Source organism: Mus caroli, chromosome 1, assembly GCF_900094665.2.
Source record: "Mus caroli chromosome 1, CAROLI_EIJ_v1.1, whole genome shotgun sequence".
Lineage (NCBI taxonomy): Eukaryota > Metazoa > Chordata > Mammalia > Rodentia > Muridae > Mus > Mus caroli.
In genome coordinates, this window is record NC_034570.1 from 154700171 (window position 1) to 154716779 (window position 16609).

Consider the following 16609-nt stretch of genomic DNA (forward strand, 5'->3'; position numbering starts at 1 on the left):
CCTCCCCTCCCCCTCCCCTCTAGGCCTCTCAGACCTGGTGCTTGCTCACATGAGCAGGGCATGCACCCTTTAGAAGTCCCCTCAGCCTAGTAAGAAAGCGCAGACTGCAGAGTCAGACAGGCTTGTCTCTCAGCTATGCCCTCCAAGAAATACTTCCTGATTTTCTCAAAAAGTCAAATTCATTTAGTACAGCTTCAGTACTCAATACATGCTTCATAATTCATGGGCTCTATGCAATTCCAACCTACAGTATTTATCAGGCTATGTGACAAACAGATCTCTAGAGTCCTCAGCCTCTGCCTGGCTTTTGTAGCATGTGCTCAGGAGATATATGAATAAATGAACAAATCCTGTCATTCAGCTCCATCTATCAAATGTTCATTGAGTACTTCTGTTTAAAGTCCTCACTCCCATATCCTGGTGCAGCCGTCCAACAATACCCACACAATTATCACCTCTGACAACATCTGATTCTTTAATAGAAACTGAAGCACGGGGTTGAGGGCTGGTGCCCAGGTGTGTAGGTAGGCGTTCCCACACTTAGTGTGATTTCACAAGTGCCAAAATGATTTCAACTCCTTTCCTTCCAAAAGTTTTCTTAACCGGTTTCCAAAATCCTACAGCGAACTCTTGAAGAAAATATTTCTTCCCTTGCTTATGTTTCAGTTTTTGGTAGCAACAAGATTTATCATTAACCTTTTTGTGTTATATTTTTAAGACAATTAAGATTGTATCAGGTGCTTTAAACATACACAGACATACACCACACACACACACACATACACACACACACACCACACACACAAAGACACACAGACATACACCACACACACACATACACCACAAACACATACACACACACCACATGCACACAGACATACACCACACATAAACATACTACATACTCCCAGACACACACAGACACAGACACACACAGACACACACACACAGAGGCAAACAGTGGTAGTATGGCCAAGGAGAAATCAAGAAGTCCTTGAGCTCAAGGTCACCTTGGGCTAAAAAGTGAGTTCCAGGCAAAACAAAACAAAACACAATCCACCTATTCACTAAAGGAATGTAGATACAACATTGCACTACCTGAGACTTAGACTCTAACCTGAGAGGTAGGTAGAGGAGCCGTCTCTACAAGGAGAGTGTGACACACTGAACCTGTCATTTACTCTCACCCTAGGGCTTTGCATTATCCACCCTTTCTCATTCTTCTGCAGCAAATGAACATTTATACTATCAGTGTGAAGGGCAAATGGGCAAAGCCTTAAGTAAGAGAAGGACAAAATCTAGGGGGAGAGAGACAAAAGCTGTTTTGAAATGGAGCTGAATCATACTTTTGCAGGTGTTGGAAGTTCTAACTCAGCCTCTTATTGGTTCTATGGAACTGCCAAGAACTCTTTCTATATCTGGGTAGGACTAGAAATACCCGACAATGAGGAAGATGGGTGGTGATGGGGGAACCTACCTGACTCCTCCTTGTGAGACAAGTTTTTAATTGATTACAACTTTCTTTCCTTTCAGCAATTAATGGGATGATCTACAACCTGCCTGGCCTGAGAATGTACGAGCAAGAGTGGGTGAGGCTACACCTGCTGAACATGGGCAGCTCCCGAGATATTCATGTGGTTCACTTCCATGGCCAGACCCTGCTGGATAATAGGACCAAACAGCACCAGTTAGGGGTCTGGCCCCTTCTACCTGGTAAATATCTGAGTGATGGAAGAGGTCCCTGCTAAGGAACAGCGAGATGGGGCACCTGTAAGCGAGATAGGGCACCATCTCTCTTTCTCTCTTTGTACATCTACCATTTAAGGAATCAGAAGAGAAGATCTAGATCCCGAGGCAAAGCTCTGTTTCCATGCTGTATACAGAACACAAAACATCTTCTATGAGCTGTGTGTAGGCACCTCGCAGGACAGACTTGTGAGCTCACTTGGTTCTACAGAGATTCTGTGTCCCATGCAGTTTCTCCTGTGTCTCTAGAATTAGATTTAAGTACATGACAAGATAAGTCACCAAGGCACAGGAAAAAACAAAACAAAACAACAACAAAAAAAAAACAGTGGCTGTTGGGAGGTTGATTAGAAACTTAAATTGAGCTCTTCTGGATTCTTGTAATCCACTTCTGAAACCTTCCCCCTGACTTTCTGAGGAAGTGACTCTGGGAATCATAAGCTTAAACAGATCCGTAACTCTGGAGGGAAAGAATCTTTTAATGACTATAAGAGCTGATGGGGTATTTAGAGCTTTGCATGTGAAAGTAGGAGGGTTAGTTTAGTGTAGATCTAAACAAACGGCAGTCATCAGTGAAGGTTTTGTTGTTGTGTCCCTAAGTTGTTTCCAGGGAGCTCTGTTAGTGAAAGGGGTTATGAGGGCAAGATGCCACTGAAGACCCAAGACACTAGATAGGATGCACATCTACTGAGACTTTACTCTCAGAGGCTTTGGATAGGCAGAGGCCTTGGGGAGGAGAGCATCTCTTTCAAGGTCTGAGGGACGAGTGAAAGGCCATCTCTTTGCAGGAGTTAAGGTGAGGAAGTCACTGTGTGAATTGGTCTCATATATGGACATGGAGATAGTCGTGTGAATTGGCCTCATATGTGAATATGGAGGAAGTCACTGTGTGAATTGATCTCATATGTGGGCATAAAGGAAGTCACTGTGTAAATTGGTCTCATATGTTGACAAGGAGGAAGTTATTGTGTGAGTTGATCTTGTATGTGAAAATGGAAGTCCAGATGGGTCCATTTTACTAAGAAGACAGAAAAATGGCTTCTTGTTTGGTTCTTCCATGCCACTTTCTAAGAAATATAGAAAACGATGTTCTGTTTAACTTCAGACACAGGATGGACCACCAAATTCAGCCCATATTTTCACAAGAAAAGGAGAAATCTTGCTCACTGTGTTTGAGATGGATAGTCATCCATTGTTAAGTTTTACTCACAGTCAGGGACCTGGTCCTAAATTATATCAACAGAATTTAAGCATAGGGTCAATTGGCAGAGTAGACATCAAGTGTCAGTATGAATAAGCAGAAGTTTTAGAAACACTTTCATTTTTTCTGAAACAATTTATATACATTTTTACCCAAGTATGTACACTTTTAAGAGTATTTGAAACCATAAGGGAAGGATATTTTTATTCCTTACATATTAACATAGAAGAAGAGAGAAAGAAAACATATTTAATAGCCATAAAGTTGAGTAATTTTGAAACTTGAAACTGTACTTAAATTGTGTATGGGGTAACTCGTAACAGTACAGATAAATAAAAATTCCTTTTTAGGGGGAGCTGGTAGATTTTTTTTAATGTCTGAGTTATTTATTTTTAGCATTTTTTTATTTGTCTGCTTGATGGTTTATTTGCTCAAAATAGTCTCCTGTATCCCCATACAGTAACAGATGGCTTTGAACTCCTGATCCTTCTGCCTCCTCCTATGAGCACTTTGATTAGCAGCATATACTAAGGTGCCCAGTTTATAGGGTTCTTGGTCAAAGTTCGTGAATTCTAGGCAAGCATTCTCCTGACTGTGTACCTCCCCACCCTAGTTTTGATGATTTGTGGGTGCTGGTGCTGTAGCTGCTGTTGGGTTCATTTTCATCTGTAACGACCTCAAGAGAAACGCACCATTCTTAATTAAAGTTTCCTATGCATGGAATACAGGGACTTCAAGATTCATAGAGAGCTCCATCACAATACTAACTTGTTAACCATTGAGTTTGTAATTTTGTCCTTTACTCTCTATTTTAGGTTCATTTAAAACTCTTGAAATGAAGGCATCCAAGCCTGGCTGGTGGCTCCTAGACACAGAGGTTGGAGAAAACCAGGTAGCTGGCATGCAAACGCCATTTCTCATCATAGACAAAGGTATCACTTTTATGTTGTTTACGGGTGAGGGAGTGCCTAGTACTAGACTATTTCCAACTTCCAGATTGAAAGTAATCTGGAAGTGTGAAAATGTGAAGACGGGCTTTATTTCTGACCATTAAAAACATAACTATTATCTCTACAACCCTAACAAATAGGTCAAATATTCCATGACTGGGGAACCAATAGAAAGTGCCCTTCCTCCTAATTTGTGATCCATGGGAAAATATACATAAGAAAATCTCTAAGTTCCTAGAGTAGAGCAGAAAGAGTAATCAGAATTCTGCAGTAACAGGCAGTAATCTCTCCACTCATTAGCAGTTCTTGCCAAGCATCTGTCGACTACCAACTACAGTGCTCACATCCAGGTACCCATTATCTGGTATTTCTTTCCTTGAGCAAGATGTAAATAGCATTGTACTCTCCAGGTCAATGGCCAAGAGTGCATTTTTATGAGTAATAGTCCTTAATGTAAATAGTTTGCTTTAATATCCAACCAGATGGACATCAGCTTAAACATACTGTTTTAAAGACTCCAGTTATTTTCCGCTGTGTTAGTTACTATTCAGATAAGCACCAGTCTTGCTGAGTGTTTATCTCTTTCTAACTGGGTATATTAGAGTCATTATCATGGATGGTAAATGGAAATAATCTCTAGACAATGAGGTTTTACTTGTCATATGTATTTTCTGAGCAAAAAATATTTGTTTTTGTTTTTTCCTAGAGTGTAAGATGCCAATGGGACTAAGCACTGGTGTCATATCTGATTCACAGATCAAGGCTTCGGAATATCTGAGTAAGTATGGACATCATAGCCTGTGACCAGCCATGCCTACAGTCTCAGTATGCAACTCATAAAGCTATGCATGACAGTCATCTATGAGCCAATTCCTCTCTCTAGGCTTTCGTCTGCTATAGCTTAATGAAACAACCCCATTTATAGGGTTCCTCTGGAAGAGGAAGAAGAAATATTTCAGGAGCAAAAATCCTATTCATACATTTATCATTTCCAATTCTTGTGATGTGAATTGTTCCCAAAGGGCCTGGTCTAGGGAAAATCAAGAACTCAACTTTGCTGATATATCCACCTAGGCAGCCCAGTAGCTCTACAGGGAATTGACAGGGAATAAATAGCTTTATCTTATGACCTTGTAATTATATCCCAAACTCCATTTATCTTACCTACATTGACTCACACACAAAACCTCCAACAAGATTCACAAGGTTCTTTCATCTAAGGAAGAGGGTCTCAATGTTTATGCTAGCCATTCATCAAGTCAAGAAACATTATGATCAAAGTATCTCTTAAATTTTTTTCCTTCTGCCTCAAATCGCTTCCTGAGATCTAGAGGCTGTCATCAAAAGAATAATGAGGTTCCCACATATTCCTCCCAAGTCTTCCTGTTTGGTAGGCACACTCGGCAGTAGCCATATCAACATAACTGAGAAAACACAAACATGACCTATGAGCTAGAAAGGGTGGATGATGGCTTACAACTGACTAAACATGGCTTGAAGCCAAGGTTTCATCACTGAGGACTAGCTTGGCAGCCAATGTTCATGTCACCTGCCTGGTCTCCTAACTATAGCATAAGGGTCTGGTTCTCTGATGTACTAAACTTATTTGAGAAGTTGGTAGTTTTCTATTGAGGGTGGGGAGAATTCTTCAAGCCAGACATGGTAGTATATGGTTGAGGCAGAAAGACAGTGAACTTTAGTCCTGCCTGGTCTATATATACAACAAGACTTTTTTTTTTTTCAAAAATAAATTAATTCACAAATTCCCTTTTTCTTCTTTTGAATTTAGCTTATTGGGAGCCCAGATTAGCACGATTAAACAATGCTGGTTCATACAATGCTTGGAGTATAGAAAAATCTGCATTAGACTTTCCCATTAAACCTTGGATCCAGGTACGTCTAACTAACCTCATAATATTGGTTACGATGATGACAACACTGGTCGTGGGTTTAGTTGTTTCTTGAAATGGCAATGAAGGAAACAGCCACGAGTAGATGTAGTTACTGTTCTCAGTGGTTGCTTTCTCATAATTGACACTGAGAGATGGGTCAAGTAATTTTCAGTCTATGAAAGAAACCCCCACAACAAAGGTGTCAACTGCTTTCCCAAAGTGCAGCACAGCTAGTCAGTGCCCACACTAACATTCAAGTTCAGATGTACTTTGCTCAACTGTGGGCTGTACCTCGACACTTAATGAATTTACTAAGACCTTGGGTATTCCCCAATGCTAAAGAAAGCTGATTATAGCTTGAGTTACGGTAAGGTGTGACTCACTAACAAGGATGGTTCTGTTTACTCGCTTGACTGTGTTGCAGGTGGACATGCAGAGGGAAGTTGTAGTCACTGGGATACAAACCCAAGGTGCTAAACACTACCTAAAGTCCTGCTTTACCACGGAGTTCCAAGTGGCTTACAGCTCTGACCAAACCAACTGGCAGATCTTCAGAGGGAAGAGCGGGAAGAGCGTGATGGTTTGAGCACTCATTTCTACTAAGTCTTAAGGCTCACGCTGGGTTTTCCATAGCAGTAGCCTTTCAAATTACATTTCAGGGAGTTAGAAAAGTGAATGGCTTTCTAAGGGTCTTAGGAAGTGAAAATGATAGTATGATGATAGGTCTGTACAATAAAACAATCTTCAAATCTCTGCAGAACTTGAAAGAAAAACATTGAAGCAAGTACCACTTCAAAACAGATTGGCAGACACTATTCAGCGCAGTGTCCACCCTTGTTCAACACAGCCCCTATGCTAGGAACTGCTTGTGTCTGCAAAGGGTTTTGATTTTCCTATCACCTTTTACTTTGTTCTGAATCTCACACACCTTGATTTACGGTGATTGTGGACATCCAGTGATGCTCTGAGGCACTGTCCTTCTCTGGCCACCTTAGAGGACATGCCAGATGACTTACAGACTCCCGTCTGGTATTCCATGAGCCCAGACAAGATGCCTAGATCATTCCTCATTCCCAGGCTCCTCCCCCAAGAATAATATCCAAACACAGAGAGCCTGTCTGCCATGATTGCACAAACACCTCGAGTCTGTTTCTTTTGGTACTTTATGTAAATCACTTTACCTTGTGCTTGGTACTTTATGTAAATCACTTTACCTTGTGCTTGGTACTTTATGTAAATCACTTTACCTTGTGCTTGGTACTTTATGTAAATCACTTTACCGTGTGCTTGGTACTTTATGTAAATCAGGACCTGAAAAGCTCTTTGTGAGAAGTTTTAAATTCAGTGTTTTTCATTAGCTGTTTGGAGGTTATCTGACTAGTCTATTTCATATTAGGTGATTTATGATACTTTGTGTGGCATTTAAAATATGAATTGCCCTTTTCCTTTAAGTTGCTGGTCATGTATGTGTGTAGGGTCTAATACTAGTTGTCCTCCGATCCTCCTGACATCGGAGAGTCAGAGTCTGTAGCAATGTTGCTTATGTAATCTCTGCTATCATCATTTTTCTCTTTTACTTTTAGATCAGGCCTGCTGCAGATTTGTCCATTTGTTTTTCAATCATTTCCAAGTGCCAATTCCTTTATTAATTTTCTTCTGTTGTTTCAATTGTGCTCAGTCTTGCAGATTACTCTTCGCTTCTGTTTTAACTGGACGTTTTACGATACTTCTCTGTGAGGGAAAGGGGGGGTGGGGCACAGCGTGATGACCGCCAGGTAGGGTCAGAGTCCAGGCTCTCCCTGGACACCTTAGGAGTCATTGCTTCTCTTGGCTGCTGAGTAGATATAGAGTTCCACACTGGTTTCTCCTGACACAGCTGAGGGCTTCTTAATGGGAAGAGTCTGGAGCTCCTAGGATGGTTCTTGTACCACTTTTGTCCCAGGAGCCTCAAAGTCTAACCCTTTCATTATCGCCATTGCCTCTATGCTTGGCTTGTATCTGGGTGTTTGTTTTCCTGTGATAGTTGGATGGTTTACAACAGTTATCTAAGGAGAGTTGTAGTTTTTTTCACCTATAAGACTGGAACATACAAAGTAAGCAAACCCCCCCCCGGGGGGGGGCAGCACCATGTTATTCTTTGATTCCTGAGAGGCTTGGGTAGTCTGTTTTTTTCATGCCATCTTTCCATCTTTCTTTTCTTCTTTTATGCATAGTCCAGAGTTTCTACATAGCAGGAAGAACAGGAAAAAGAGCATCAGCAATAGCTTCCTCGAAGTAGACATAGCCACAATTAGTTTTTCAAACCAAATTAAATTGATCCCATTTCTATAAAGGAACCTTACAAAACTTGTTAGATGGGACTTTTAAAAAAATATATGGTCAGTGTTTAGAGAATTGTTATTAATGGTTTTCTCTCTCCCTCTAGTATTTTACTGGCAATTCAGATGGCTCTACAATAAAAGAGAATCGACTTGACCCACCGATTGTGGCTAGATACATTAGGATACACCCAACAAAATCCTATAATAGACCCACCCTTCGGCTGGAGCTGCAGGGCTGTGAGGTGAACGGTAAGGGGCAAGAAGTACCACCTTCCCACGGACACTCTAGACTCAAGATTCGGGTGGTGTGGGAGAGAACATTCTTAGATAACTTCAGTGCCTTAGGCTCCAGAAGAACCTTTGCAAGACAAATTCCAAAAGGGAATACTCTCAGTGTGATCTAAATGGAGGCAGAGCCTGGTTCTAGTATTCCAGGGGGTAGGGTGGGGGCAGCACCTCACTCCTCATCGCATGGTGTGAGTGTCATGGACACTGTCTGGTTAGCCCATTTTCAGTGAGAGCCACCCGACTCTCAAAGTCCCTCAGGCCACTCTGACTTCAGTGGAGGAGCTCTGTCACTGTCATATTTTTTTGGTGATCAGTGATTGTTTTTTGAATCTGAACCTGGCTTTCAATTTCTGAAACCATGAGTGTGCTCTATGCTCTGTTTTGGACTCTAAGAACCTGAGTCTTCCCAAGCATCTACTTTTTTTTCAGGGGATGAAATTTGTCTCGTGATCTAATAAATCTAGGTCATAATAACAGTCATAATAGTCCACTGACTAGTCTCTGATTTTTTTAAGCAAGGCTTTCCAGGATTGTTTTAATAATTTGCTTATTTTTTATTTTATGCACATTGATGTTTTGGCTGCATATGTGTCTGTGTGAAGGTGTTGGATCCTGGAGTTACAGACGGTAGTAAACTGCCTTGCGTGTGCTGGGAATCGAACCCAGATCTTCTGAAAGAACACTCAGTGCTCTTAACTGCTGAGCTATCTCTCCAGATGATCTTTCCAGTATTTTTAACTTTCAGGAAGATGCAGGAAATATTGTCATCATCCAGGCATTCTGGGGTAAAAGACAAAAATACCCAGGCCTCAGGTGACTGCTAAAGACAGGAGTAGGTGAAGGGATGAAGAATCACACGCTGTGTCATGCCCTGGGAAGCTATCTGATCTTCCCCTGAGGTAGGGGAGAAAGGTCCAACTCACATGGCAATGAAGAGTATCTGAACTTTGGAATCAGTTTCTTACCAAAGCAGATAGTGCTGCACGTGACATTTGTAAGAGCTATGCATAGGGAGGGACACTTGCCAGTCTCTGGATACCCGCAGTGTAGAAAACCACCCACACAGAATGCAAATGTTGTATAGGCGGGATTATCCTGTGAAACAGATCTGTAAGTTGCGGGGGAGGGTTATTCCCATAATCACAGTGTCAGTGGTAACTTTGGTCAATCATGTAGTCTAACAAATCTAAAATGTGAGGTGAGGTTCTGTTAATTTACTAAAAATATTCCTTTTCTACAGAAGGAGCATGGCATTTTTCTCTTCGCTTTTTGGAACTTACATAGCAAGCAGTGAATGTTTCTTTCAGGATTTTTTTTCTTTTTTTTTTTTTTTTGACATAGAGAAAGCAAGCTATTGCTTCAAGAAAATGTCTGTGTTTTTGTGTTGTTCCTCCAAGGAAAAACATAGTACCACTAAGACAGTTAGCTGCCTTCACTCACTAGCTAGGTTTCCTATGCCAATAGCTCATCTTTGCTTCCCTAGAACGCTCAAAAGTATGCCTGGGCAAAGTTCTAAAGAGTGTATGTGTTCAAAATGTTGAAAGTGAAAATAATAAAGGTGCCTACCAAAGCCCCACTACATCTCCATGGCTTCTGTTGGCAGAAACTCTCCTTTCAGTACAGCCATGCATCGCTGCACCACAGGAATCCTTTCTTAGAACTGCATCTTTAGGCCATTTTGTGTTTTACTGTGCCAACATCATAGATTGTGTTTACACAGTACCGGCCAGTCACCCAATGTGGTCTTGATGCAATCAAGAGACAGAGCAAGTGAGCATAACACTACACTATTTCACAGCGTTCAGAAATAATGATAAGAAGTATAGTCAATACACAAATCAGTTACGATGTGGTTTATTATTGAATATTATGAATTGTATATAACTATGTGCACTGTACTACACATGTCTCAGCACAGTAGGCTGATTGATACGGACACCAACACAAACACAGAGGCTATATTTTACTTATAACAACTATGATGTCACAACAGCTCCATAGCCTAATGGGACCACTAGGATTTGTGTAGTCTGTTAACAGAAATGTCATTATATGCTGCACGATGGTATGTATTGTTCAGAACCAGCATCTATCTCAAAGCAAGGACTTGAGACTCCACAGCTGTCTGAAGAAGGGAGAACCCACACTTAAGATACTGTGTTGAGTGGGACACTGGCTGTCAGTTCAGTTTCCTCCTCTTCTGACAGTCTTGTGTTGGGCAAGCTCTTGTGTCTTGCTGTATCCATTCTGTCAAATGGATGTATGAGCACTGGATAATATATTAGTAGCATCAGAGTGGTATTTGCACTTGAATTGGATAAATTGTTCTTTGTTTTGCTGTTTCCTGGAAGTGATAAATTTTTTTGGGCCATCTGTGTTACAAAATGCAGCACAGGGACCATTAGTGCTGTGTAATTAATCATATTACTTTCCTCTTGACAGGATGTTCCACACCACTGGGCCTGGAAGATGGACGGATTCAAAACAAGCAAATTACTGCATCTTCATTTAAAAAGTCATGGTGGGGAGACTACTGGGAGCCTTCCCTTGCCCGCCTGAACGCTCAGGGCCGTGTGAACGCCTGGCAAGCCAAGGTGACATCAACCATATAAATGGAGTTCTCTCACTTTCCAGAAACAAACAATGACTACCACCACAGGGGACAGGAGGGTGGCTGGGAACCAGAGTGTGAGCCTCTGAAGTCCCAGGTCTGAGAATCTAGGAAGATTTGCAGAATCAACAGCTTTCGGCTCTAACCATGACTCAGAGAAATGTCGTACCTCTTCCCTGTAGTTCTTGCGAGCTTTGATTTAAAGCAGGAAGGGACAACAGCTTGCAAAGAACTAGATAGTACATATTTTAGGCCAGCGGTTCTCAATCTTCCTAATGTTGGTACAGTGATTCATGTTGTGGTGACCCCCAAGCATAAAATTATTTTTGTTACTACTTCATAACTATATTTTTGCTACTGTTATGAACCATAATGTAAATGTCTGATATGCAAGATATCTGGCATGCAAACCCCATGAAAAACCATTTGACCCCCCAAAGGGGTCTCGACCCACAGGTTGAGAACCACTGTTTTAGGCCCAGTTTTCTGTGCATTCAAAGTCCTCGTGTAAGTGAATGGGGACAGTCGTTGCTTACCAGTTCCTAGGTGAGGCACTTTAACATTAATAACAGACAACTAATTATGGTTTATAATATATCTCTTTTTTCATAATTTGCCACTTTAAAATTTTTCCTTCCCTTTCTTTGTGACATTCCTCAAGTTCGGTTGGAGGCGGCACAGTTATAAAACCAGGAGTCTAAATCAGTGATTTGAGTTAAACAAACACCTTCCAGAAAGTTCCTTTGATCTTGCTCCACTGAGTATTGCAGGTCATTCGGTTTGAGGATAACTGTTAATAGTTGACTTATTTTTATTTCATTCTTCTCCTGATAGTGGGACCACAATACTGCAATAACTTTATGATCCCTTCAGACAAGACAACCCAAGTTCATTACCTAGTCTCTTCCCATCTCCCTCCCTTATGTGTTAATATATATGTAAATATATGATAGATAAATATTTATACGTGTAAATACATCCTAATTCCTAAATTCTGAAGAAATCTTGGTTCTAATCTCAGAGTAGGCCAGTACAAAGAAGAGAAAAGTGTGGCACGTGAGTCATGTACAGTGTCTTAGGAGCCGATTCCTGTGCTCTGAGACCCGTTCTCACCTGTCGTGAACTCAGCATGCTGGGCTGGCAGCAGTTTATAATGAAGCATCTCTCCAAATCTCTCTGTCCACAGATTAAATCTCAGCTTAGTGTCAGGGCAGAATCTTGGCAAGAATTCCATTCTCTGCTAAAACTCCAGATGTTCCCCTGCATGAAGCAACCCAAACATTTCATTTTGCAATTCTGCAGAGGAAAATTGATACTCGGAGAAACTAAAACAATTAAAATAGTAACATTATACTACATACTGACATAAAATATAAATAAATAAAAGTGTCATATAGTCATTATACCCCAGATATCCCTTTAAACCTGTACATGGTAAATCTTGTCACCCTACACTCTGTTCTACAATCTTTAAAAGAAAGCCTTTCTATAGAGTTAGCTTTAATCACGGGACCCCTCCAAATAAATGTTAATTTTAGTTTTATAATGTCATATTTAATCTGAATTTCTTCTCAGTCAGAAATTTCTATTTGATCTAATCTTCTCTTAGCACAAAGTATCTTTATATGATATTAAGGAGGCTAAAATTCAAAGCCAGACACATGCAGGTGTACATAGCCAATCTGTCCATGGCCAAGTGTCTCTTACTTGATATATACGAAACCCTTCACCTGTATCTTGTATCATTGATACAACCTTCATTTTAAGTCATTCTAACATGACACACAGAGGGTCTCACAAAGTTAACAAAGTTTTAATCCTTTAATTCAATGAATTTTCTTTTAAAAACCTTATCATGTAAATATATAGATATGTATTCATATACACACATACATCTACATGAATAGGAATGATGCTGAGGAACTATCATTTATTCCATCCATAATTGCATGATATGTCTCCCAAAGGTAGCAGCAATTCATCCCAGACAACTCCAGACATTAGTCCCTCTGAACTCTCTTTAGGAGCTTGTCCTCACTGAACATGAGGAGACCTTTTGTAAGGCTAGATTGTGACATTTTGTTCTTAACAAAAAGAAAGGAGTAACACTTTCTCATCTCAGTGCTTTTTGTTGTTGTTGTTGTTGTTGTCCCCATAGGCAAACAACAACAAGCAGTGGTTACAAGTCGATCTGCTCAAAATCAAGAAGGTAACGGCCATCATAACGCAGGGCTGTAAGTCTCTGTCCTCTGAGATGTACGTGAAGAGCTACAGCATCCAGTACAGCGACCAGGGTGTGGCATGGAAACCTTACCGGCAGAAATCCTCCATGGTGGACAAGGTACAGGATGCTGTACTGGCGACGGTTTTGAAAACTGCCTAGAAACTGTTTCCCGATGAGAAATAACAGTAGCTCGCATTTCTCTACCCCTCCCCCAAGTCTTCACAAACCCCTGCCCCACCCACTTCTATAGGTGGCTGGTCTCAGCAGAGATGCCATTTGTATCACTTTTCTGACTCGGCCACCTGTGAAACAGGGAGGAGAAAATACCAGGGCGTGCTGAGAGGCTTTTGTTATCTCTGACTTATAATGATGGTGAACCTATCCAGAAAGCCTTTCGACACAATGATAAAAACCCTTGCTCCAGATAGACTTGCTGCTTGTAGCAAATCAGATGCCCAGGACCACAAGCCTCTGTATGCCACACTGCTACTAAACAGGAAACATTTGGGGAGACTACCGTCCTTGTGAAACCAACGGCTCGGTTACATTCCTAAGTCCCTCTGCCTTCTACCAGCTGGTTTCATAATGCTAACCAGAAGCAGAGCCAGGGAAATGTGTTTAGGAATCCAGGAGTGGGAACCAGGCTAAAACTCCCACGTAGAGGGAAACTGAGCTTTACCGAATTCTGCCTAAATGCACACACAGCACGGAACATGTGTGTGCCTCTTTCTCATGTTTTAAATCCCTGACAGTAGGTTTTCTCTTGTTATAGCAGGCTTTCCTCACCCCAGGTAACCTGCAGTCAGAGACTCTGCTGTGTATGTTCATCTCAGGGAACTTCCTGAGAGTGAAAACAAACACACACACACACACACACACACACACACACACACACACACACAAAAAACGAACAGGAGCAAACACTCAAGGGGAAGAAGCACACCACCGAAAGGAGAAATAAAGAGAACAGAGGGCCATGTTTACACTGAGTGTCAATAATAGCAAGTTATTTACTGGCACCCCCTGCATGGTGCTCACCAGGCTCTGGCTGTGTTGTTTGCACACTTTCAAACCTGTGCAGTGCCTGTGGGGCAAAGCTTTTATCATTCTCATTCTGAGGAGGAGGCAGTGGAGTGCAGAGGAACATAATGACCACACAGCAAGGCCACACAGCGACTAAGAGGCTAAAGAAGTAATTTTGCAAACACTCCTGTCTGCTTTATTTATTTTTTCCTAACTTGACACATCTGATTGAGAAATGAGAGTCTTTAAGGGGACATCTCTCTGGCTTGTGATTTCCCAGCATCCTGAGAATAAAGAAAAAACAAAACAAAACAAAACAAAAAAAAACAAAAAAAAAAAACCCAAAGATGACTGACTTTGGTATAAGAAGATAAATTAATGCCAATAAGAGCTTGCTGACAGGAGCCCGATATAGCTGTCTTCTGAGAGGCTCTGCCAGTGCCTGGCAAATACAGAAGTGGATGCTCACAGTCATCCATTGGATGGAGCACAGGGTCCCCAATGAAGGAGCTAGAGAAAGTACCCAAAGAGCTGAAGGGGTTTGCAGCCCCATAGGAGGAACAACAATATGAACTAACCAGTACCCCACCAGAGCTCCTTGGGATTAAACCATCAATCAAAGAAAACACATGGTGGGACTCATGGCTCCAGCTGCATATTTAGCAGAGGATAGCCTAGTCAGTCATCAATAGGAGGAGAGGCCCTAGGTCCTGTGAAGGTTCTATGCCCTAGTATAGAGAAAGGCCAGGGCTAGGAATGGTAGTGAGTAGGTTGGGGAGCAGGGGGAGGCGGGGAGGGGATAGGAGATTTTCAGAGGGGAAACTAGGAAAAGGGATAACATTCGAAATGTAAATAAAGAAAATATCTAATAAAAAAATAAAATGTGCATATGAAAGTACATAAAAGTAATGACAAAAAAAATAAAGATTAAAACATGAATGCCCACGATGCCAGTGTTGACCATTTTTATCATGTTTTCCTTTCAGATTTTTGAAGGAAACAGCAATACCAAGGGGCACATGAAGAACTTTTTCAACCCGCCCATTATTTCCAGATTTATCCGCATCATTCCTAAAACATGGAACCAGAGCATTGCACTTCGCCTGGAACTCTTCGGCTGTGACATTTATTAGAATTAAATTCCAAAAAGAAAAAAAAAAAAGGAAAAGAGAGAATAAAAGCTGAAGAAACTCCTTCAGGCCTAAACCATTTAGAGCAGGCCATATAGCATGGGTGTTTTACATGTTAACAAACGTTCTGCTGTTTTTTTTTTCTAGTTGAGAATAAGCTTTAGATGAGAAGCTTTTAATTCTCCTTCATCGCTGCCACTAAGCGAGATGGCAGCTATTATTTCTTCACTGATTTGAATATAAATGGGGAAATATTAAGACCCGGCAAGAGTATGACTGCCTTTCACTCTGATTAAAGACATCATATAATGTAATAGTTATATAATGGAATGATATGATTCACTGTGGCTCTTTGAAATCCTGTAGACATTAACAAAAGAGATAATACCTTTGGAAACTTTTCATGGACCTAGAAAGCCTTTATTTCTATATTTTTCTTTTAAAAGCAAACGGTAATTTGTAAACAATAGAAACAAAAGTAGTTGAGGTTTTTTTTTTATCATAGAGAAAAATATATCTTGTTGTAATTAAGTGAGAACTTAAAAATACCCAGTGTTGGGCTGGCTCAGTGGGCAAAAGTGCTTGCTGCCAAAACAAAACAACAGCAACACAACACAAAACAAACCTTATGGCCTGAGTTCAAGTCCTGGAACCCACAGTGAAAGGAGAGAGCATATTCCAGAAAGCTGTCCTCTGGTTTCTGCATGACCCACGACCATGTACAAGCACTAACAGTAAATAAAAGATTTTTAAAGCTCGCCTTCTCAAGGGTTCTGATTCTCCATTAGGAAAGAAACAATTGAACGTGTTTCTCACGTCCCAGTTGGACTTGTGAATCTGTCTTGTTTGGGGCAGATAGCACATATCGATACCCTAGTGTAGCAGCCATCAGACATTAAAACAGATGTCAGTGATGACTTTGGAAGAACTGGTCATGTGCCTTGGCTTGACTGAAAAGCTGGCACGGTGTGACATACTGTTTCAAAACTTGGGTTCATCTAAGGGAAGACACTTACCTCTAAAGGAGAATATGGGACTGTTGGCTCAAAGCTTTTAACCATTACTGATAGAACTGCTCCAGGCCAAATTGGCAAGTGCAGCTTCTCCTGTTAGCATGTTTTTCTCTGAAACCTTGGAATCTCATGGCACCACATCACTTGCCAGTCTGTGGAGCCTTTCAACACACGTAAAGTCACTTGGGGTGGACGATTTATACACACAGA

The 16609-nt window shown here is 41.1% G+C and overlaps 1 protein-coding gene across 8 annotated transcripts in view; it reads left to right on the top strand.

The window, feature by feature from the left end:
* Positions 1–16145, top strand: part of F5 (coagulation factor V) — a 69049-nt gene extending 52904 nt beyond the window's left edge. For all 8 annotated transcript variants that reach the window (XM_021171696.2, XM_029482578.1, XM_021171713.2 and 5 more), the window contains 9 exons: positions 1534–1713; positions 3763–3879; positions 4604–4675; positions 5687–5790; positions 6214–6369; positions 8215–8359; positions 10841–10992; positions 13168–13350; positions 15243–16145. In XM_021171696.2, coding sequence (XP_021027355.1) covers positions 1534–1713; positions 3763–3879; positions 4604–4675; positions 5687–5790; positions 6214–6369; positions 8215–8359; positions 10841–10992; positions 13168–13350; positions 15243–15389 — 1256 coding nt within the window. In that variant the 3' untranslated portion in view covers positions 15390–16145. The remainder of the gene's footprint in view (positions 1–1533; positions 1714–3762; positions 3880–4603; positions 4676–5686; positions 5791–6213; positions 6370–8214; positions 8360–10840; positions 10993–13167; positions 13351–15242) is intronic.
* Positions 16146–16609: the final 464 nt, after the last annotated feature.